At 41.7% G+C, this 15,653-nt stretch overlaps 1 protein-coding gene and 1 pseudogene across 6 annotated transcripts in view; both read left to right on the forward strand.

Moving 5' to 3' along the window:
- LOC129866671 (caldesmon-like) overlaps positions 1 to 5,911 on the forward strand; it is a 56,045-nt gene extending 50,134 nt beyond the window's left edge. For 5 of the 6 annotated variants that reach the window (XM_055939453.1, XM_055939452.1, XM_055939454.1 and 2 more), the window contains 3 exons: positions 159 to 227; positions 858 to 894; positions 2,594 to 5,911. In XM_055939453.1, the coding sequence (XP_055795428.1) occupies positions 159 to 227; positions 858 to 894; positions 2,594 to 2,610 (123 nt within the window). In that variant the 3' untranslated portion in view covers positions 2,611 to 5,911. The remainder of the gene's footprint in view (positions 1 to 158; positions 228 to 857; positions 895 to 2,593) is intronic. The other variant, XM_055939455.1, reaches the window with a different exon arrangement.
- Positions 5,912 to 11,070: 5,159 nt separating this feature from the next.
- On the forward strand, positions 11,071 to 15,639 carry LOC129867676 (troponin T, cardiac muscle-like; annotated as a pseudogene).
- The last annotated feature ends 14 nt before the right edge of the window (positions 15,640 to 15,653 follow it).

Below are 15,653 nucleotides of genomic sequence, written 5' to 3' on the forward strand. Positions count from 1 at the left end.
ATAAATGAATAGCAATTTAGTCGCGATCATTCGCCAACCGTTGATGCACTTCTTAGCATCCGGCGTAGTTCCGTCCATGCTTTTGTTCTGATTAAATGCGCTATTGCCTCACTAGGGCTTCTTCCCCACGTTACGCTCTGCTCTGTGTTCTCTTGCAGGACCTGAAACCTGTTGATGTGGGCAACAAGCGCAGCCTATGGGAAACAAAGGGCTCTTCCCCTGCTAAGGTGAGCTAGTAGATCAGATGAAGGCCCTGTCCCGAAAACAACCTCTAGCCCCTACCCTCAGACAAAATGGAGAACGGAGAGGATTTGATGGGTGTAAACAGTATCTTGATAGCTCCACCTTGCCCTCTTGTAGGCTAGGTGGATTTTTGCCATATGGCGAACACCTGTCCAATCTCTCAGATCTCCACAAGTGTTGGGTCTAGGGGTACATGTGTGATTAGGCAACAGTACTGGAGTATCTACAGTGTGCCAAAGATAAAACGTTTCAAACATGGTTACATTTCATTTCAATTTTGGTAATGTTCCAGGAACGTTCTCCAACTGGTTTGACATTGGGAATGTTCTCAAATAGTTCCAAGAATGTTCAGAAAGGATGTTCTTCTGTGGGAATTTCAGTACTTCAGCATAACGTTTCCTAGTCGTGTTCAATTCTGGTTTGCTGATACACAGTTGTCACACTTTCTTCACTCCTTGTGAGTCAGTTTAGCATATTAAACTGCATGACCCTGAACTATATGAAATCTGAATAAGTAGTAATGATTGCCCCTTGGTAAGACATGACTCACCTAGAAATAGTCATTTCACTGGTAAAGATTAGTAACTTTGTGTTCCCTTGTTTTCTGTTAACAGGTGACAGTTGGAGGCAAGACCAAATCTGTCACAAATGGTAAGTGAGTTTTCTCACCACGATGTGAATGTGTGCGCGCCTGCTTTTCCGAACCTGTTGCGAGTGACATTGTCACAGAACGAAAGAAGCTGGGGCTAAGGAGACTTTTTCCTCACATGAAGGACACCCACCCACACGTGCCTTGACTGGAGCCGTTGGAGCCGTGTCCATAACTCCTACGTCTGTCCTCCACTCTGTGCCCGAGTTCGCTGGCCACCGTAAATCAAATCCTTTGGACGGACATATTGGGCATGTTCCATTGCCTCATTGCATTATTGTTCTATATATAAAGGGCTCGTTCCCACTGACCTTATTTCTCTGTGCAAGGAACCTGTCGTGTCCTGTGTCCCAAATGGTCGAGGTGGCGTGGGGGTTAAACAACGCAGGGCAGTGGAGGCATCCCAAATGCCATCCTATTCCCTATATAGTGGGATGCGTAGGTCACCCCATGCCACCTGGACCCGACGAATACTGTGCAGACCGTCGGCATGATGCCACGCATGCCACAGTGCAGCTGCTATTGTCCCATTACTGTTGCATTATGCCCGCAGGCCTCTGGAGGAATCCCAGCCGTTTAAGCAGCAAAGTAGCCTCCCTCACTAGGCTTTTACACTCAACCGTAATGTTGTCAAGGCTTATGCTCATACTGGGCCAATTCTAGGTGCTTACTGTATAATCTCAGTGGCTGTTGAGTGAGACTAGCAACAGTAGATACTGACAGGTCAAAGAGGTATGATTTCCTATGGGTAACAAGTTTTGTCGATTATATAGTACACGTTTCTGCCCAAGTACCTTTCTCACTACAGTGCTACTTTTACAGTTCCCCAATACGGTATATACTGTATCATTAGTAGCACACTCAGCCCAGTCTAGCCCAAACTGGGGATATCCCTCTAACACCCACTGTCTGAGTCAGACCCTGGGGGAAGGAAAGGCTGTCGCACTCGCTTGGGTGTCACCCTATCTAGCGCCCCCCCACCCGTGCAACCTTCCCAGTTCTTCAGCTGAAATAGCCCCCTGGGAATGAACTGAAGGGCAAATTATATTGTTAGAGCTGTCAATCACTCAAACTAGTGGCACTGCAGGGGCCTCAGAATATGTGTCGACAAAGGTAGCGCCTACTGGGTCTGATATACACAACTGTGCGCACGCGCACACACACACACACATACACTAACTCAGTTGCGCGCACATACGCACACATGCATGCTTGTACACAAACACACACTTCACTGTACTTGAACACATTCACGCACACATGTTTGTACGTACACACACACACACACACACACACACACACACACACACACACACACACACACACACACACACACACACACACACACACACACACACACACACACACACATTTAGATGAACAGCTCTAAAATTAGATGACTTGTTAATTCATCAGTGTCTCTATTAACACCTAATAAAGTTTGATAAGCTATGCTGTATTCTGAAGGAGTGGATACATATTTCTCTCTGGGATTTAGAATTGAATAACTATGACTCACTTAGAAGTAGAATTATACTTGACTACTTTATTTGAAAGTGATTCTTACATTTTTAAGAGTTTGGCTGTACAGGTTGTTCTCTGTTTCCTTGCACGGTTTTGCCACTTTTTGAGACTTTTTGTTTGTGACTTTTTGCAACTTTTCCTCGGGACTAATGATCTTTTCCTCCCTACCTCTCTCAGCAGGTGTGGGACGCTAATGATCCAAAGTAAAAACCCCGAGGAAGAACAGCCAAAAACTGATGAAATACAAGACTCTACTATGTGTATTCATAACCAAAAAATATATCCATAACAGCCTTGCAGGGGTTGGAACCCAAATTATTTTCCAATCATTTAGTTCTGAACAGAATTTTTTGTTGTTGTTGTTCCATTCCACTGTTCTGACCAACACGTTCTGAACCTGTTCGAACCCCCCAAAAAAAAAAAATATTGCGTTCCTTTCTGTTCCTTTTTAAACCTCTGAAATCTATTTTTCTACATGACTTCACCAATCATTGCGGATAGAGCAGGATGCTACGGAGTGGGCAAGCTATAGTTGTTAACATGCATTGGACAGACAAGTGTAGGTCGAGAGATGCGACTCAAATTTTGAGGGTGGGGAGAGAGCGAGAGAGGGTAGAGGAGGAGGCTTGGCTAGAAGTGCTGGGCATCTTGTTATGACATGCATTTTCTGAATTAGACCCACAGAATTATAGCTACGGAGGAGCGGCTTCTATGAAGGAACTTTGAATGTCTTTGAACTTCCGAGAGTTGGCTTAACGTTGGACCAGAGCTATATAGCTTGATAACAAGCTTGTGTGTGCTATAATATCCTTAACTAGCAATGAAAAAGTTAATCCATTCTTCTCTACAAAAAAATCTTTCCTTCATTTCTGAATCACGCTTGTAACATCAGTAGGCTACAGTAGCCTATGCTTCAGAGAGGGAGGGGCATGTAGCCTACACACGCGTAAAAACTGGCGAAGATTTTCAGCTGGCAGGCACACACTAGAATACGTTTTTGAGTGTGGACTTTGCATAGGTGCTTTGTTGCGTTTTTTGTGGGACTGGGAAAAAATCCCCAGAATGTAAAATAACGTTATTAAACAGTTCCTATGCTTTTACAATAATGGTTCTGTTCCAGAACAGTATACTGTAGATCACTTCAATTCCTGGTTCTGATTCTGTTCATCGAAAGATGTCATTATTTTCCGTTCTGGTCCCTGAAACGGTTCCAACCCCCAGCCTTTGCACAATCCCTTGTACATCCTCATAGAATTTACGCTGTGAAAATGAAATTTGGAAATCATTTATGTTAGTGTCATGAAAAATATTGTATCCCCCCCACCCTTTTGGGCTCGACTTAATTTCTTTGATAAACAAAAGAAATTCAAAGAATAGATAAGAAACCTTCAAAAAAAAAAATCAAAGTTATCCAAAATGCAATGCGTCTTCTGAAGAGATACACTAAGAATTGAATAAGGTATCGATCCAAATAGCCACACCGAACTGAATTTTGTTGTACTTTTATTTTCTATTTTTCAAGAAAAGCTTCCAGTTGCGTAAGGTTGACATTAGTTGGCAGTCTGATCATATACATGTACCACCTATATGTCAGGATAGATGTTTGTCACATTCATCGCTTCGAGATCTTTGCTCACAGTGTAATGGTGATGTGATGGTGTCATTGCAGTGCATATTCACATTATTCAGTCGTACAGTATGTATGGGGTATTTTAGTTATGAATTAGCAGTATACACACTATCACGGCTTTTTTGACATGTGATCACATGTTGTATTCCATTTGTGGAAATGTCAAAATGACTATTATTGCATCACAGCTGTTTTTTTCCTCCCAAATATACTTTTCGTTGACTGATACTTTTGTCCCGCTTAGGTTTGGGCTGATAAACCTCTAAATACTTGACCTATTTTATGTTTACGGATGTCAATATTCGGACTGCCACATGGTCACGAGGAGGCTGTCCTAATATGGACACCGTACACATGTATATTGAATGGCTCTGCTCTCCAGGTGACATAAACCATGAACAACAACTTATTTCCCAATAAGCACTGGTTGCTAAACTAACCCCCTTCAAAATCATTGGATAAATAATGCCCAGGACTGTAGCAAGATTATCGGGGGGTTAATCACTCCTTGGTTGGGCTTAAAGGTCTCAATGTATAATAAGGCTATTGGAATGAAGAGCTATCCAGGAAAGGTGTGACCGTTTGACTAAAGTTAACAATCATCCATAGAGACAGGAGTCGTATCACATTGTTCCATGAAGATTTTCACAACTAAACCAAAGAGACGAGGTTTTTTGGACCAACGTTTTAAACAGTGAGGAGGTATAGATGCAGTAAAGAGGTCAATGGAACATAGACCATGGGGGATAGAAGGACACCGGATCGGGAGCACATTCAACAAATCTCAAATCAAATTGGATTGGTCACGATCACGTGTTTAGCAGATGTTATTGCGGGTGTAGCGAAATGCTTGTAAGAGCTAGAAGCGAGGCGGCCCTCTCTGTCGGCGCCATCTCCTCCCCTATCTGATCTAACAAAGTCAAATCTGTCATGATTTATATATTGTAACAGGTGCACAATGTCGTTACTAAAGTTCGATTTGGATAAATTTGGCTGTTTACGCTGCATAACATTTAGAAGTAGTGACCGCTAAATGCTAACTCCCATTCGTAGAAGCTGGTAGCGTAGCTAGCATAGAAAAATCGGTGGTGGTAGTGAAAGTCGTTTTTAACTGTAATGCAGTTGATTGATGACAATGATATAAACATGTATTGGGGTAGACATCAATACAAGCATTATTCTCCAATTTTTTACCTCAACATAGTTTCAAAGACACATAGACAATAGCCTAAATGTAGGCACATTTTGCTCGGGGCAATAAGGAGATTCAGGAACTTTCCTCCATGGCATCTTTCCCCCATGCGTTTCCATGGCATTTCCATTTCCATTGTTTTGGTCGACTTCTATTGACCTCGTTACCGCATCTATCACTTCAAAACCAAATATGTCAAATGTTCTGGGGATTCTTAAGAATGTTCTCTTTTGTTTACACATTTTCACATAATTCATTGTATTTTATTTTTTAAGGGAATCTTTGCATCATTTTTGAAACAACATGGGAATTGTTCCCACAGAGTAACATGAGCTGAGATTTGCACCATATTGCAAGTCAAGGGGAAAAGTAAGTACCCATCTGTCTATATACAGTTGACTTTACTGATGTATACCAAAATACAATACTGTACTCGGCGTCTAATTAAAATACAGTTCTTTACTCACTGATGTTTGACTTTGGCATTCTTGAGTATGAGGTGGTATCGATCTCTGTGAATGCTCCTTTTTGTTTGAAACTTGAGGCAAAGGAGAGTATTGTAAGTCAAGTAAGTCCTAATGTCTATTGTAATGAACTGCCTTGTCCAAAGGTTTCGATTCGAGATGTTCTTTGTCCCTGCTACATCAATAAAACAAATATAAAAAGCTAAGAATGTGTCATAGTTTTGTTCTTGAATGTTGTGTTTTTATTCAATAGCTTGTGAATGTTTTAAACGGATGAATGATGTTCTCAAAAGGCGAACGGTGGACAAAGAGATCGGAAACATTTTTCATGTCAAGGAATGTGGTCAATGAAACCCTGCGTGTCTGTACGGGCATGTATGCGTGTGCATGCCTTCTGATATGTTGGGGTTCCATTGTCTAAGGTTCTAACAATATCTGAACAACCATAGGGCAATGCAGTCACATGAGTAGGAAGGGCCACACTACGTAGCCTTTTTTGCCCAAACAAACCTGTTAGGATTCTGAACCCCCAAGGAATTGCAGCCTCTGTATCTGTCTCTCCCTCTCTGCCTTGGGCTCAGGTAAGGGCAATTACTTCATACTGACATGTCTTTACATCCAGACATACCTTTACGTTACCTTGGAATTCATCACAAATCAACGTGACACAGCTAGAGCAGATATCAATTTGGATGGTTCTTAGCTTGCTCATTATCTTGACCATTTAGTCTCTCTAGGACTGAGAGGAGGCAGTGGGGGAGTGGAGCGCCCTCATACATTTCAGTGACACTTTATTTGAAGGTTACCTACATAAGGAGTGTATAACAAATTCACAATGATATGCTTATGTACTGCTTGTGAATGGTTTAGCCACCCTAGTCATAGACTGTTCTCTCTGCTACCGCACAGCAAGCAGTTCCAGAGTCTAGGTCCAAGAGGCTTCTAAACAGCTTCTACCCGAAAGCCATAAGACTCCTGAACACCTATCAAAAGACTATTTGCACCCCCCCCCCCCTCTTTTACACCTCTGCTACTCTGTTGTTATCATGTACATATTACCTCGACTAACCGGTGCCCCCGCACATTGACTCTCTACCGTTACCCCCTATATATAGTCTCGCTATTGTTATTTTACTGCTGCTCTTTAATTACTTGTTATTTTTTATTATCTGTATTTGTTTTAAACTGCATTGTTGGTTAAGGGCTGTAAGGTATTCGGCGCATGTGACTAATACAATTTGACAATTTGATTTGATTTGATTTATGGATGGCTTATGGATGTTATATGTGTCATACAAAGTTGTTATGTGCTGTAGGTACCCTAATGCAGGTACCTTTCAAATAAAGCATGACTCACATTTCTAAAGCCACTGACAGGGCTCTGGCAGGCAGTTGGACATCACCATAGGATAGGCATGACATGAGGTTCAATTTCATGAGTGGTGAAGGGTCTGGGACTCCTCACCTGTCCTGAAGTACGTAACTGACAGTCCTGTTAGTTTCTAAAGCAGACAGTGTACTTGGCCGCTATCCCAGTTGAGACTCGGTATAAGGTTTATGTCCTTAACTACTGATCAGACGAGACCATGACCTGTAGACTCCTTGTATCTCTAGAAGGGAGTATGGATGAGTGCAATGTTGTGTGGATCAAGCTCTCATTAAATACAATTCAGTTATATACAGTACCAGTCAAAAGTTTGGACACACCTACTTATTCAAGGGTTTTTCTTTATATTCACTATTTTCTACATTGTAGAATAATAGTGAAGACATCAAAACTATGAGATAACAAATATGGAATCATGTAGTAACTAAAAAATCTAAATACATTTTATACTTTAGATTCTTCAAAGTAGCCACCCTTTTGCCTTGATGACAGTTTTGCACACTCTTGGCATTCTCTCAACCAGCTTCATGAGGTAGTCACCTGGAATGCATTTCCAACCGTCTTGAAGGAGTTCCCACATATGTGGAGCACTTGTTGGCTGCTTTTCCTTCACTCTACGGTCCAACTCATCCCAAACCATCTCAATTGGGTTGAGGTCAGGTGATTGTGGAGGCCAGGTCATCTGAGGCAGTATTCCATCACTATCCTTCTTGATCAAATAGCCCTTACACAGCCTGGAAGTGCGTTGGGTTATTGTCCTGTTGAAAAACAAATGATAGTCCCACTAAGCGCAAACCAGATGGGATGGCGTATCGCTGCAGAATGCTGTGATAGCCATGCTGGTTAAGTGTGCCTTGAATTCTAAATAAATCACAGGCACTGTCACCAGCAAAGCACCCGCACACCATCACACATCCTGCTCCATGCTTCATTGTGGGAACCACACATGCGGAGATCATCCGGTCACCTTCTCTGCGTCTCACAAAGACATGGCGTTTGGAATCAAAAATCTCAAATTTGGACTCATCAGACCAAAGGACAGATTTCCACCGGTCTAATGTCCATTGCTCGTGTTTCTTTGCCCAAGCAAGTCTCTCCTTCTTATTGATGTCCTTTAGTAGTAGTTTCTTTGCAGCAATTCGACCATGAAGGCCTAATTCACGCAGTTTCATCTGAACAGTTGATGTTGAGATATATCTGTTCCTTGAAATCTGTGAAACATTTATTTGAGCTGCAATTTATGAGGCTGGTAACTCTAATGAACTTATCCTCTGCAGCAGAGGTAACTCTGGGTCTTTTCCTGTGGCGGTCCTCATGAGAGCCAGTTACATCATAGCGCTTGATCGTTTTTGCGACTGCACTTGAAGAAACTTTAAAAGTTCTTGACATTTTCCGTATTGACTGACCTTCATCTGTTAAAGTAACGGACTGACGTTTCTCTTTGCTTATTTGAGCTGTTCTTGCATTAAAATGGACTTGGTCTTCTGTATACCCAACTTCTGTCACAACACAACTGATTGGCTCAAACGCATTAAGAAGGAAAGAAATTCCACAAATGAACTTTTAAGGCACACCTGTTAATTGAAATGCATTTCAGGTGACTACCTCGTGTGCAAAGCTGTCATCAAGGCAAACGGTGGCAACTTTGAGGAATCTCAAACAAATCAAAATATGTTTTATATTTAACACTTTTTTGGTTACTACATGATTCCATGTGTCATTTCATTGTTTTGATGTCTTCACTATTATTCTTGTAACGAGTGCTCTGAGAGTCGGGAAAGCAAGTACAGGGAGGGAGTGAGTGTTTTAATTCATAAATAAACAAACAAAACAATAAACACGAAACACAAACAACACACCGACATGAAACAGCGTCAACAACACCCGAGGACAGAACCAAGTGGAGTGACAAGTATAGGGAAGATAATCAAGGAGGTGACGGAGTCCAGGTGAGTGTCAGGTGCGCTTGATGATGGTGACAGGTGCGCAGGTGTCACGCCCTGGCCTTAGTATTCTTTGTTTTCTTTATTATTTTAGTTAGGTCAGGGTGTGACATGGGGAATGTTTGTGTTTTGTCGGTTTTGGGTGGTTATATGGTAAAGGGGGTGTTGGGTGTAGTGTATGGGTTTGTGTTGAGTGAATGTGTCTAGCTGTGTCTATGGTTGAGTGTAGGTATCTAGGAAAGTCTATGGTTGCCTGAATTGGGTCTCAATAAGAGACAGCTGGTTATTGTTGTCTCTGATTGGGAGCCATATTTAAGGTAGCCATAGGCTTTAGCTGTTTGTGGGGAATTGTCTATGTCATAGTGTTTAGTGTCAGCACTTCTGTTTGTATAGCTTCACGGTCGTCTGTTTTTGTAGTTTGTATAGTGTTTGTTTCGTTTTCGTCTTCTTTCGTTAATAAAGAAGATGTACTTTCCACGCGCTGCATGTTGGTCCTCACTCAGTCCCTTTGACGAACGTGACAGCAGGATAATCAGCAGGCTGATGAACTAGAGGCCGGAGAGGGACTATAAGTGACAATTCTGCAATGTATAAAATCGTAAAAAATAAATAAAAACAGTTGAATGAGTAGGCGTGCCCGAAATTTTGACTGGTAGTGTTCTTCTAAGAGCAGCTAAGTAATTGATCAGACAGACAATGTCCTCTGAGCAAGTGAACAAGCCAGAGCAAATACTTGAGATGTCGAGAGGAAGATTGAGTGCTGTGATAGTGGGACGTGATGATGGTAGCTTAGGCTATAATAGCTTGTTATTCCATGTGTTTGAATCCGGTATGGGTTACTCTCAGGGATGGAATTTAAGGGTTTTAGGCACTGGTCAGCAGGCTAGTAGACCAACATCTGTGACGCGCGATATTTGAAAAGACAAAATCTCACTAGCCAGCAGCCTAGTTTGGCACATTTTCTACTAGTCTGAAAAGTACATCCCTGATTACTCTTAGCGCCATATTACGTACTCAAGTAAAGGCGGATTTTGTATTTTAGGGTTTAAATAAAACAAAATGTCAGACACAGAAGAAGTGAAGGAAGTGCAGTGAGTATCAGATTTTTTGATTAAAAAAAATTATCTTCTGCTATATCAAACTAATGAACTGTTTATTTTGTTTTCATGCCACCTCTTTTGTGAAGGGAGAAGGTAAGATTTATTTTGGCTTTGTCTGAAAGTCTGTCGATTTAAATTTAGGTTTTCCTAAAATTATTGTAATGAATTAGACTAGTAAAGACTGACTGCTGGTAAAGACTGACACTGAGTGTTCAAAACATTAAGGACACATGCTTTTTCCATGACATAGAATGACCAGGTGAAAGCTATGATCTCTTATTGATGTCACTTGTTAAATCCACTTCAATCAGTGTAGAGGAAGGGGAGGAGACAAGTTAAAGAAGTATTTTTTTAAGGCTTAAGACAACTGAGACATGGATTGTGTACTGTATGTGTGCCATTCAGATGGTGAAAGGGCAAGAGAAGATGTAAGTGCCTTTGGACAGGGTATGGTAGTAGGTGCCAGGCGCACCGGATTTGTTTTTTCACGCTCATAAGGTTCCCCTGTGTCAAGAATGGTCTACTTCTCTAAGGACATCCAGCCAACTTGACACAACTGTGGGAAGCATTACCGTCAACATGGTCCAGCATCCCTGTGGAACGCTTTTCGACACCTTGTACAGTCGTCCATCATGCCCCAACGAATTGAGACTGTTCCGAGGGCACTCAGTATATGTTGCCCTTATCATGACTTAAATTGCATTGCATTGGGTCATTCCACGTACTGTTTAATTTTCCCGGGGGAAAATGCACCGAAGCTGCCCAAATGCTCTTTCTAAACGTTAATACACCTCGCTTGCAATACGGTTTCGAAAATATTTGGAACTTAACCTTCATATATTTTAAAAAATATATACACTTACTGTACGCAGTTTAGCGAAGTTGCACCCGGGTGTGTTTTGAGTAACACCTGCTTCAGGGTAGAAATGTGGAATAGAATGATCCAATGGAAATGCAAGCGCAAGGTGAGAGGATGTGTTGTAGCCTACTTCGGCTGGATGGTGTGAGAACACAGCCATGTGCAACTTTGCTAAACTGAGTACAGGAAGTGTATTTTTAGTATTTGAAAGATTATTTCTTGCGGATATGAAAGTTACGTTACAAAGGTTTGCATAACTGTATAGCAAGCGAGCATTGTTAACATTTCTAAACGTTAAAACGACGGGTCGGGATTGTAGTTCACATGGAGCCAGCTGTGATTCATACCTTCAATTGGGAACCCTAGCGCCGGGTATACTCCCCTTGGCTTCTTGAGAGCTAGTGTATATGCAAATGCAACTCTATATAATGGATATTTTATTACATAATTAGACTTTTATGACCCCATGCAGTAAAACTAAAGGACTTTTCTATCCCAGTTAACATACAAAATGTTATAAGCACGATTATAATTTATGATATCATCAAGCTAAGAGTCAGTTTTTTTTTCTAAGGATCTAAGCCTATACCAAAGTTTACCACAAAATCATGAGATTCAATCTGACATATTACTTGATTAAAGTCTTAAGACCTTGGCTTCTATAAGGAGCATAGTTTGTTGAAGAATGTCCTCCATCTCTCTGTTCAGGGCAAGTTTTTCCAGGTCACACCAGTTGAGGTCGTGCTTATTCATTTCTGCCGGAAGATCTCAGTTTCTGGGTTGCCCGCTCTTTCTTTTCCCCTGACAGATGACAAATTATATGTGATTAAGGATCACATTTGAAGTTTACGGAATTGTGCATATTGAGATTATATTCCATATATTTTTCATTTCCATAGGTTCATGCAAAACCTCTTTGTCACCATCCGCCATCTTTGTTGCAAAGTGGATTTTGATGTGAGTTGAACCATCCAACACACACACACACACACCATGGTAAGAAAACTCACCGTTTGTGACAGATTTGCTCTTGCCTCCAGCTGTCATATTTAGCAAATGAGAGGTACCGAAAGTCAATAAAAAGACAGAAGCCAAAAACAATAAAGTCTATCTAGTGATATGGTGTAATATATCATGTCTAACCAAAGCAATTCTTTTTTTTATTTTATTTTTTATCCCATTTTCTCCCCAATTTTCGTGGTATCCAATCGCTAGTAATTACTACCTTGTCTCATCGCTACAACTCCCGTACGGGCTCGGGAGAGACGAAGGTCGAAAGCCATGCGTCCTCCGAAGCACAACCCAACCAGCCGTACTGCTTCTTAACACAGCGCGCCTCCAACCCGGAAGCCAGCCGCACCAATGTGTCGGAGGAAACACCGTGTACCTGGCCCCCTTGGCTGGCGGGCATTGCGCCCGGCCCGCCACAGGAGTTGCTGGAGCGCGATGAGACAAGGATATCCCTACCGGCCAAACCCTCCCTACCCCGGACGACGCTATGCCAATTGTGCGTCGCCTCACGGACCTCCCGGTCGCGGCCGGCTGCGACAGAGCCTGGGCGCGAACCCAGAGACTCTGGTGGCGCAGTTAGCACTGCGATGCAGTGCCCTAGACCACTGCGCCACCCAGGAGGCCCCCAAAGCAATTCTTAATACGAAATCAAATTCTTCTTTCTGGTGGTCAGGACATCCACAGGAAGCGTCAGGAGAAGGACCTGTCTGAGCTCCAGTCTCTTGAGTGTCACTTCATCCAGAGGAAGAAGAAGGAAGAGGAGCTCATCTCCCTCGTAAACAGGATTGTGAGTCGGCCATTTTAGAACGTGACTGTGCTTTCTATAGAAATATAATTAAATAACATTTATATTTCTACAGTGTTAAAAACAACAACATTACAACTAACAAACACCTAACTACTGTGTGTTTGTGTACATATGTGTAGGAGAAACGCTGTGCGGAGAGGGCAGAGCAGCAGAGGGTTCGTGTGGAGAGGGAGAAGGAAGTTGTAAGTTCCTTCTCTCTTCTATAAAACATTTTAGGGGGTCAAACATATTGTGGATGTAGTTTCTTTGAAAGATCTCTTGATTGGTCTTTATTGCCTAATGCTCTGTCGTTTTTCTCTACTGCTCTGCAGGAGGAGAAAGAGAGGAAGGAGGCAGAAGAGCAACGTAGGAAGAACAATGACAATGCTGAGAAAAAAAAGGCTCTCACTAACATGACCCACCAGTATGGAGGCATCCAGCAGAAGGTCAGTTTGATATTGTACAAAAATGTCTAAAATATACTGTGTATTCTTTACTATAAATATATGGATAATAGTGTAACAGAGGCCTCCCAAGTAATGTGGGGCAATTAAGATTACCTCCCCTCAATGTTCTTAATTTCTTTGAGTAATTTTATTTCTGATCTTTCAATGCCCAGAGTGAAAACCGTAAAGGAGCCAAAAAACAGACAGAGGGAGAAGAAGATTCTTGCTGACCGCAGGAAACCTCTCAGCATCGACCATCTGAATGAGGACAAACTCAAGTATGATGCTGTTGTTTTTTCAATATATGACTGAACATGACTATCTGAATGGTTCAAGTGATATAGATTCTTCAGTGAGACAACAACAGTGTTCTGATTGGCCTTCTCCCTGCAGGGCAACAGCCAATGAGATGTGGCCGTGGATAATGGAGCTGGAGGCTGAGAAGTTTGACCTCTGTGAGAACCTCAAGAAACAGAAGTACAATGTAAGTCACCTTTACCTAGCACACACACACACACTTCACAAAAATGTTCTCATAACACAAAAACTGTCCAGTCATGCTGATGATTATACAATGTTCGTATAAAACATTCACCTAATGTTACAAGAATGTTCCCAGAACACATTTGGTCTGTTCTTTCAAGAAATGTGTTAGGAACTTTTAAAGAACATAAAACATTTGTTCTGGGAACAGTCTGGTGGGAACATTGTGGGGAAAAGATATGTTCCCAAAACACAAACACGGTCTAGTTGTGCGGATGATTATAAAATGTTTCTTTTAGGGTGCAAAAAACATTAACCTGATGTTACAGGAACATTCCCAGAACACTTTTTTATGTTTAAAAGTTTCTAACACGTCTAGGTTGTGGTAACATTGTGGGGATATGACGAGGTAGGTTCTCAAAGCACTAAAACTGTCCAGTAGGGCTGACATTCAGATCCTGTTTGTATTAGGTTGAATAAAGCATTAGTTTGATGTTGCAAGAATGTTGACGGAACGGGCATTGAGATCTTTAAAGGTTCCCATTTTAATTAGGTTGTGGGAATACATTACATGCTCGGTTGTGTTGACATTCATACAACGTTGAAGTTAGATTACATTCCCTTATTAATGTGCAAGAACTTTCTTGTAATGTTCAAAAGTTGCACAATATTCCACAATTTTCCAAATAAGTCTGTTTTTTATGACCTTCTTAGCATATTGGTTTTAGATAGGTTTAACAAAACATTCCAATGATGTTCAGGCAATATACATTTGATCTTGTCTTGGATGTCCTCACAATATTTCAAGGACATTTGGAAAAATTGTATATTTTAAGTTTAACCTAATATTACCACAACATGCAAATGTGTAGCTCCTTACAGCATAAGAAAGCAAACCTAAGATTATTTTTTTTTTTTACACTTTATATGTTGACAATCTGCACATAGGGGGTTTGAAACTGCCATGTCTGGTTCTCAAGCCAAGTCTTTTAACCTCAGCGCCACCAGGAAAGGTCTATTACAGCTTATTGTTTCAGTAGATTGGAATTCCTGATAGCCATGGCAGTATGGTCAAACTTCCTTTTAAGCCAACTCTTGGAAGCCGCTACTCCATAGGTATAATTCTGCGGGCCTAATTCAGAGCATTTCATTTCATCCTCTCTCCCCACCTAACAAATTTCAGTGGCATCTCCCGCCCTACACTTCTGTCTGAAGCATGTAGCTGAAGAACTATAGCTTCCCAACCCCTGATCATTTCACCATTCATATCCATTGTTTACACAGCATCTGTGTCCAGATCTGTATGTAGCATCTATGAATTAGCTCCTATTCATTTTAAAAGGAGAAAACATGGTGTGGTCTGAAATTGCAGAATGAAACCATTCCCCATTATTACAACAAAAAAACAAGCCTAAAAACCCTTACACCGGATTGATTGCACTGAACTTGACATCTTGACTGAAACCATTAAACTCATTCACACTTGAGTTGTAAGTGGACCACATCTGTAGTCCCAAAGTGTGCACTCAAACACTCCCCCCTCACAGACTCAAAAGGAATGGACTGGCCATGATTGCACCAATCCAATGATTTTACGAGTGAGGGAGAGTGAACAGTAGATCATTAGAATGAACAAAACTGCTGTAATTGAAAGACATCCACTGGCACCACAGGGCCGGCTTGCTACCTGTCGAGCATGGCAGGTTTGAGATAAAGCTTTGTAACTCTTTCCTGCCCCTTTAAGCATCAAAGGTCGCGGCAAGAAGATGGGCCGGGTGAGGTAAAGGAGCAATCACTACAGTCGGGCGAACCACCGCGACGCCAGGGATCGGCCCATGATGTGTGTTCATCTGTGGCGTTCTGTCTGGCATAGCGTCAGACTATCACTGTATATCAAGTCAATAAATGAGTCCAACACTGACACCCCTTTTGGAA

Source organism: Salvelinus fontinalis, chromosome 12, assembly GCF_029448725.1.
Source record: "Salvelinus fontinalis isolate EN_2023a chromosome 12, ASM2944872v1, whole genome shotgun sequence".
NCBI classification, from domain to species: domain Eukaryota; kingdom Metazoa; phylum Chordata; class Actinopteri; order Salmoniformes; family Salmonidae; genus Salvelinus; species Salvelinus fontinalis.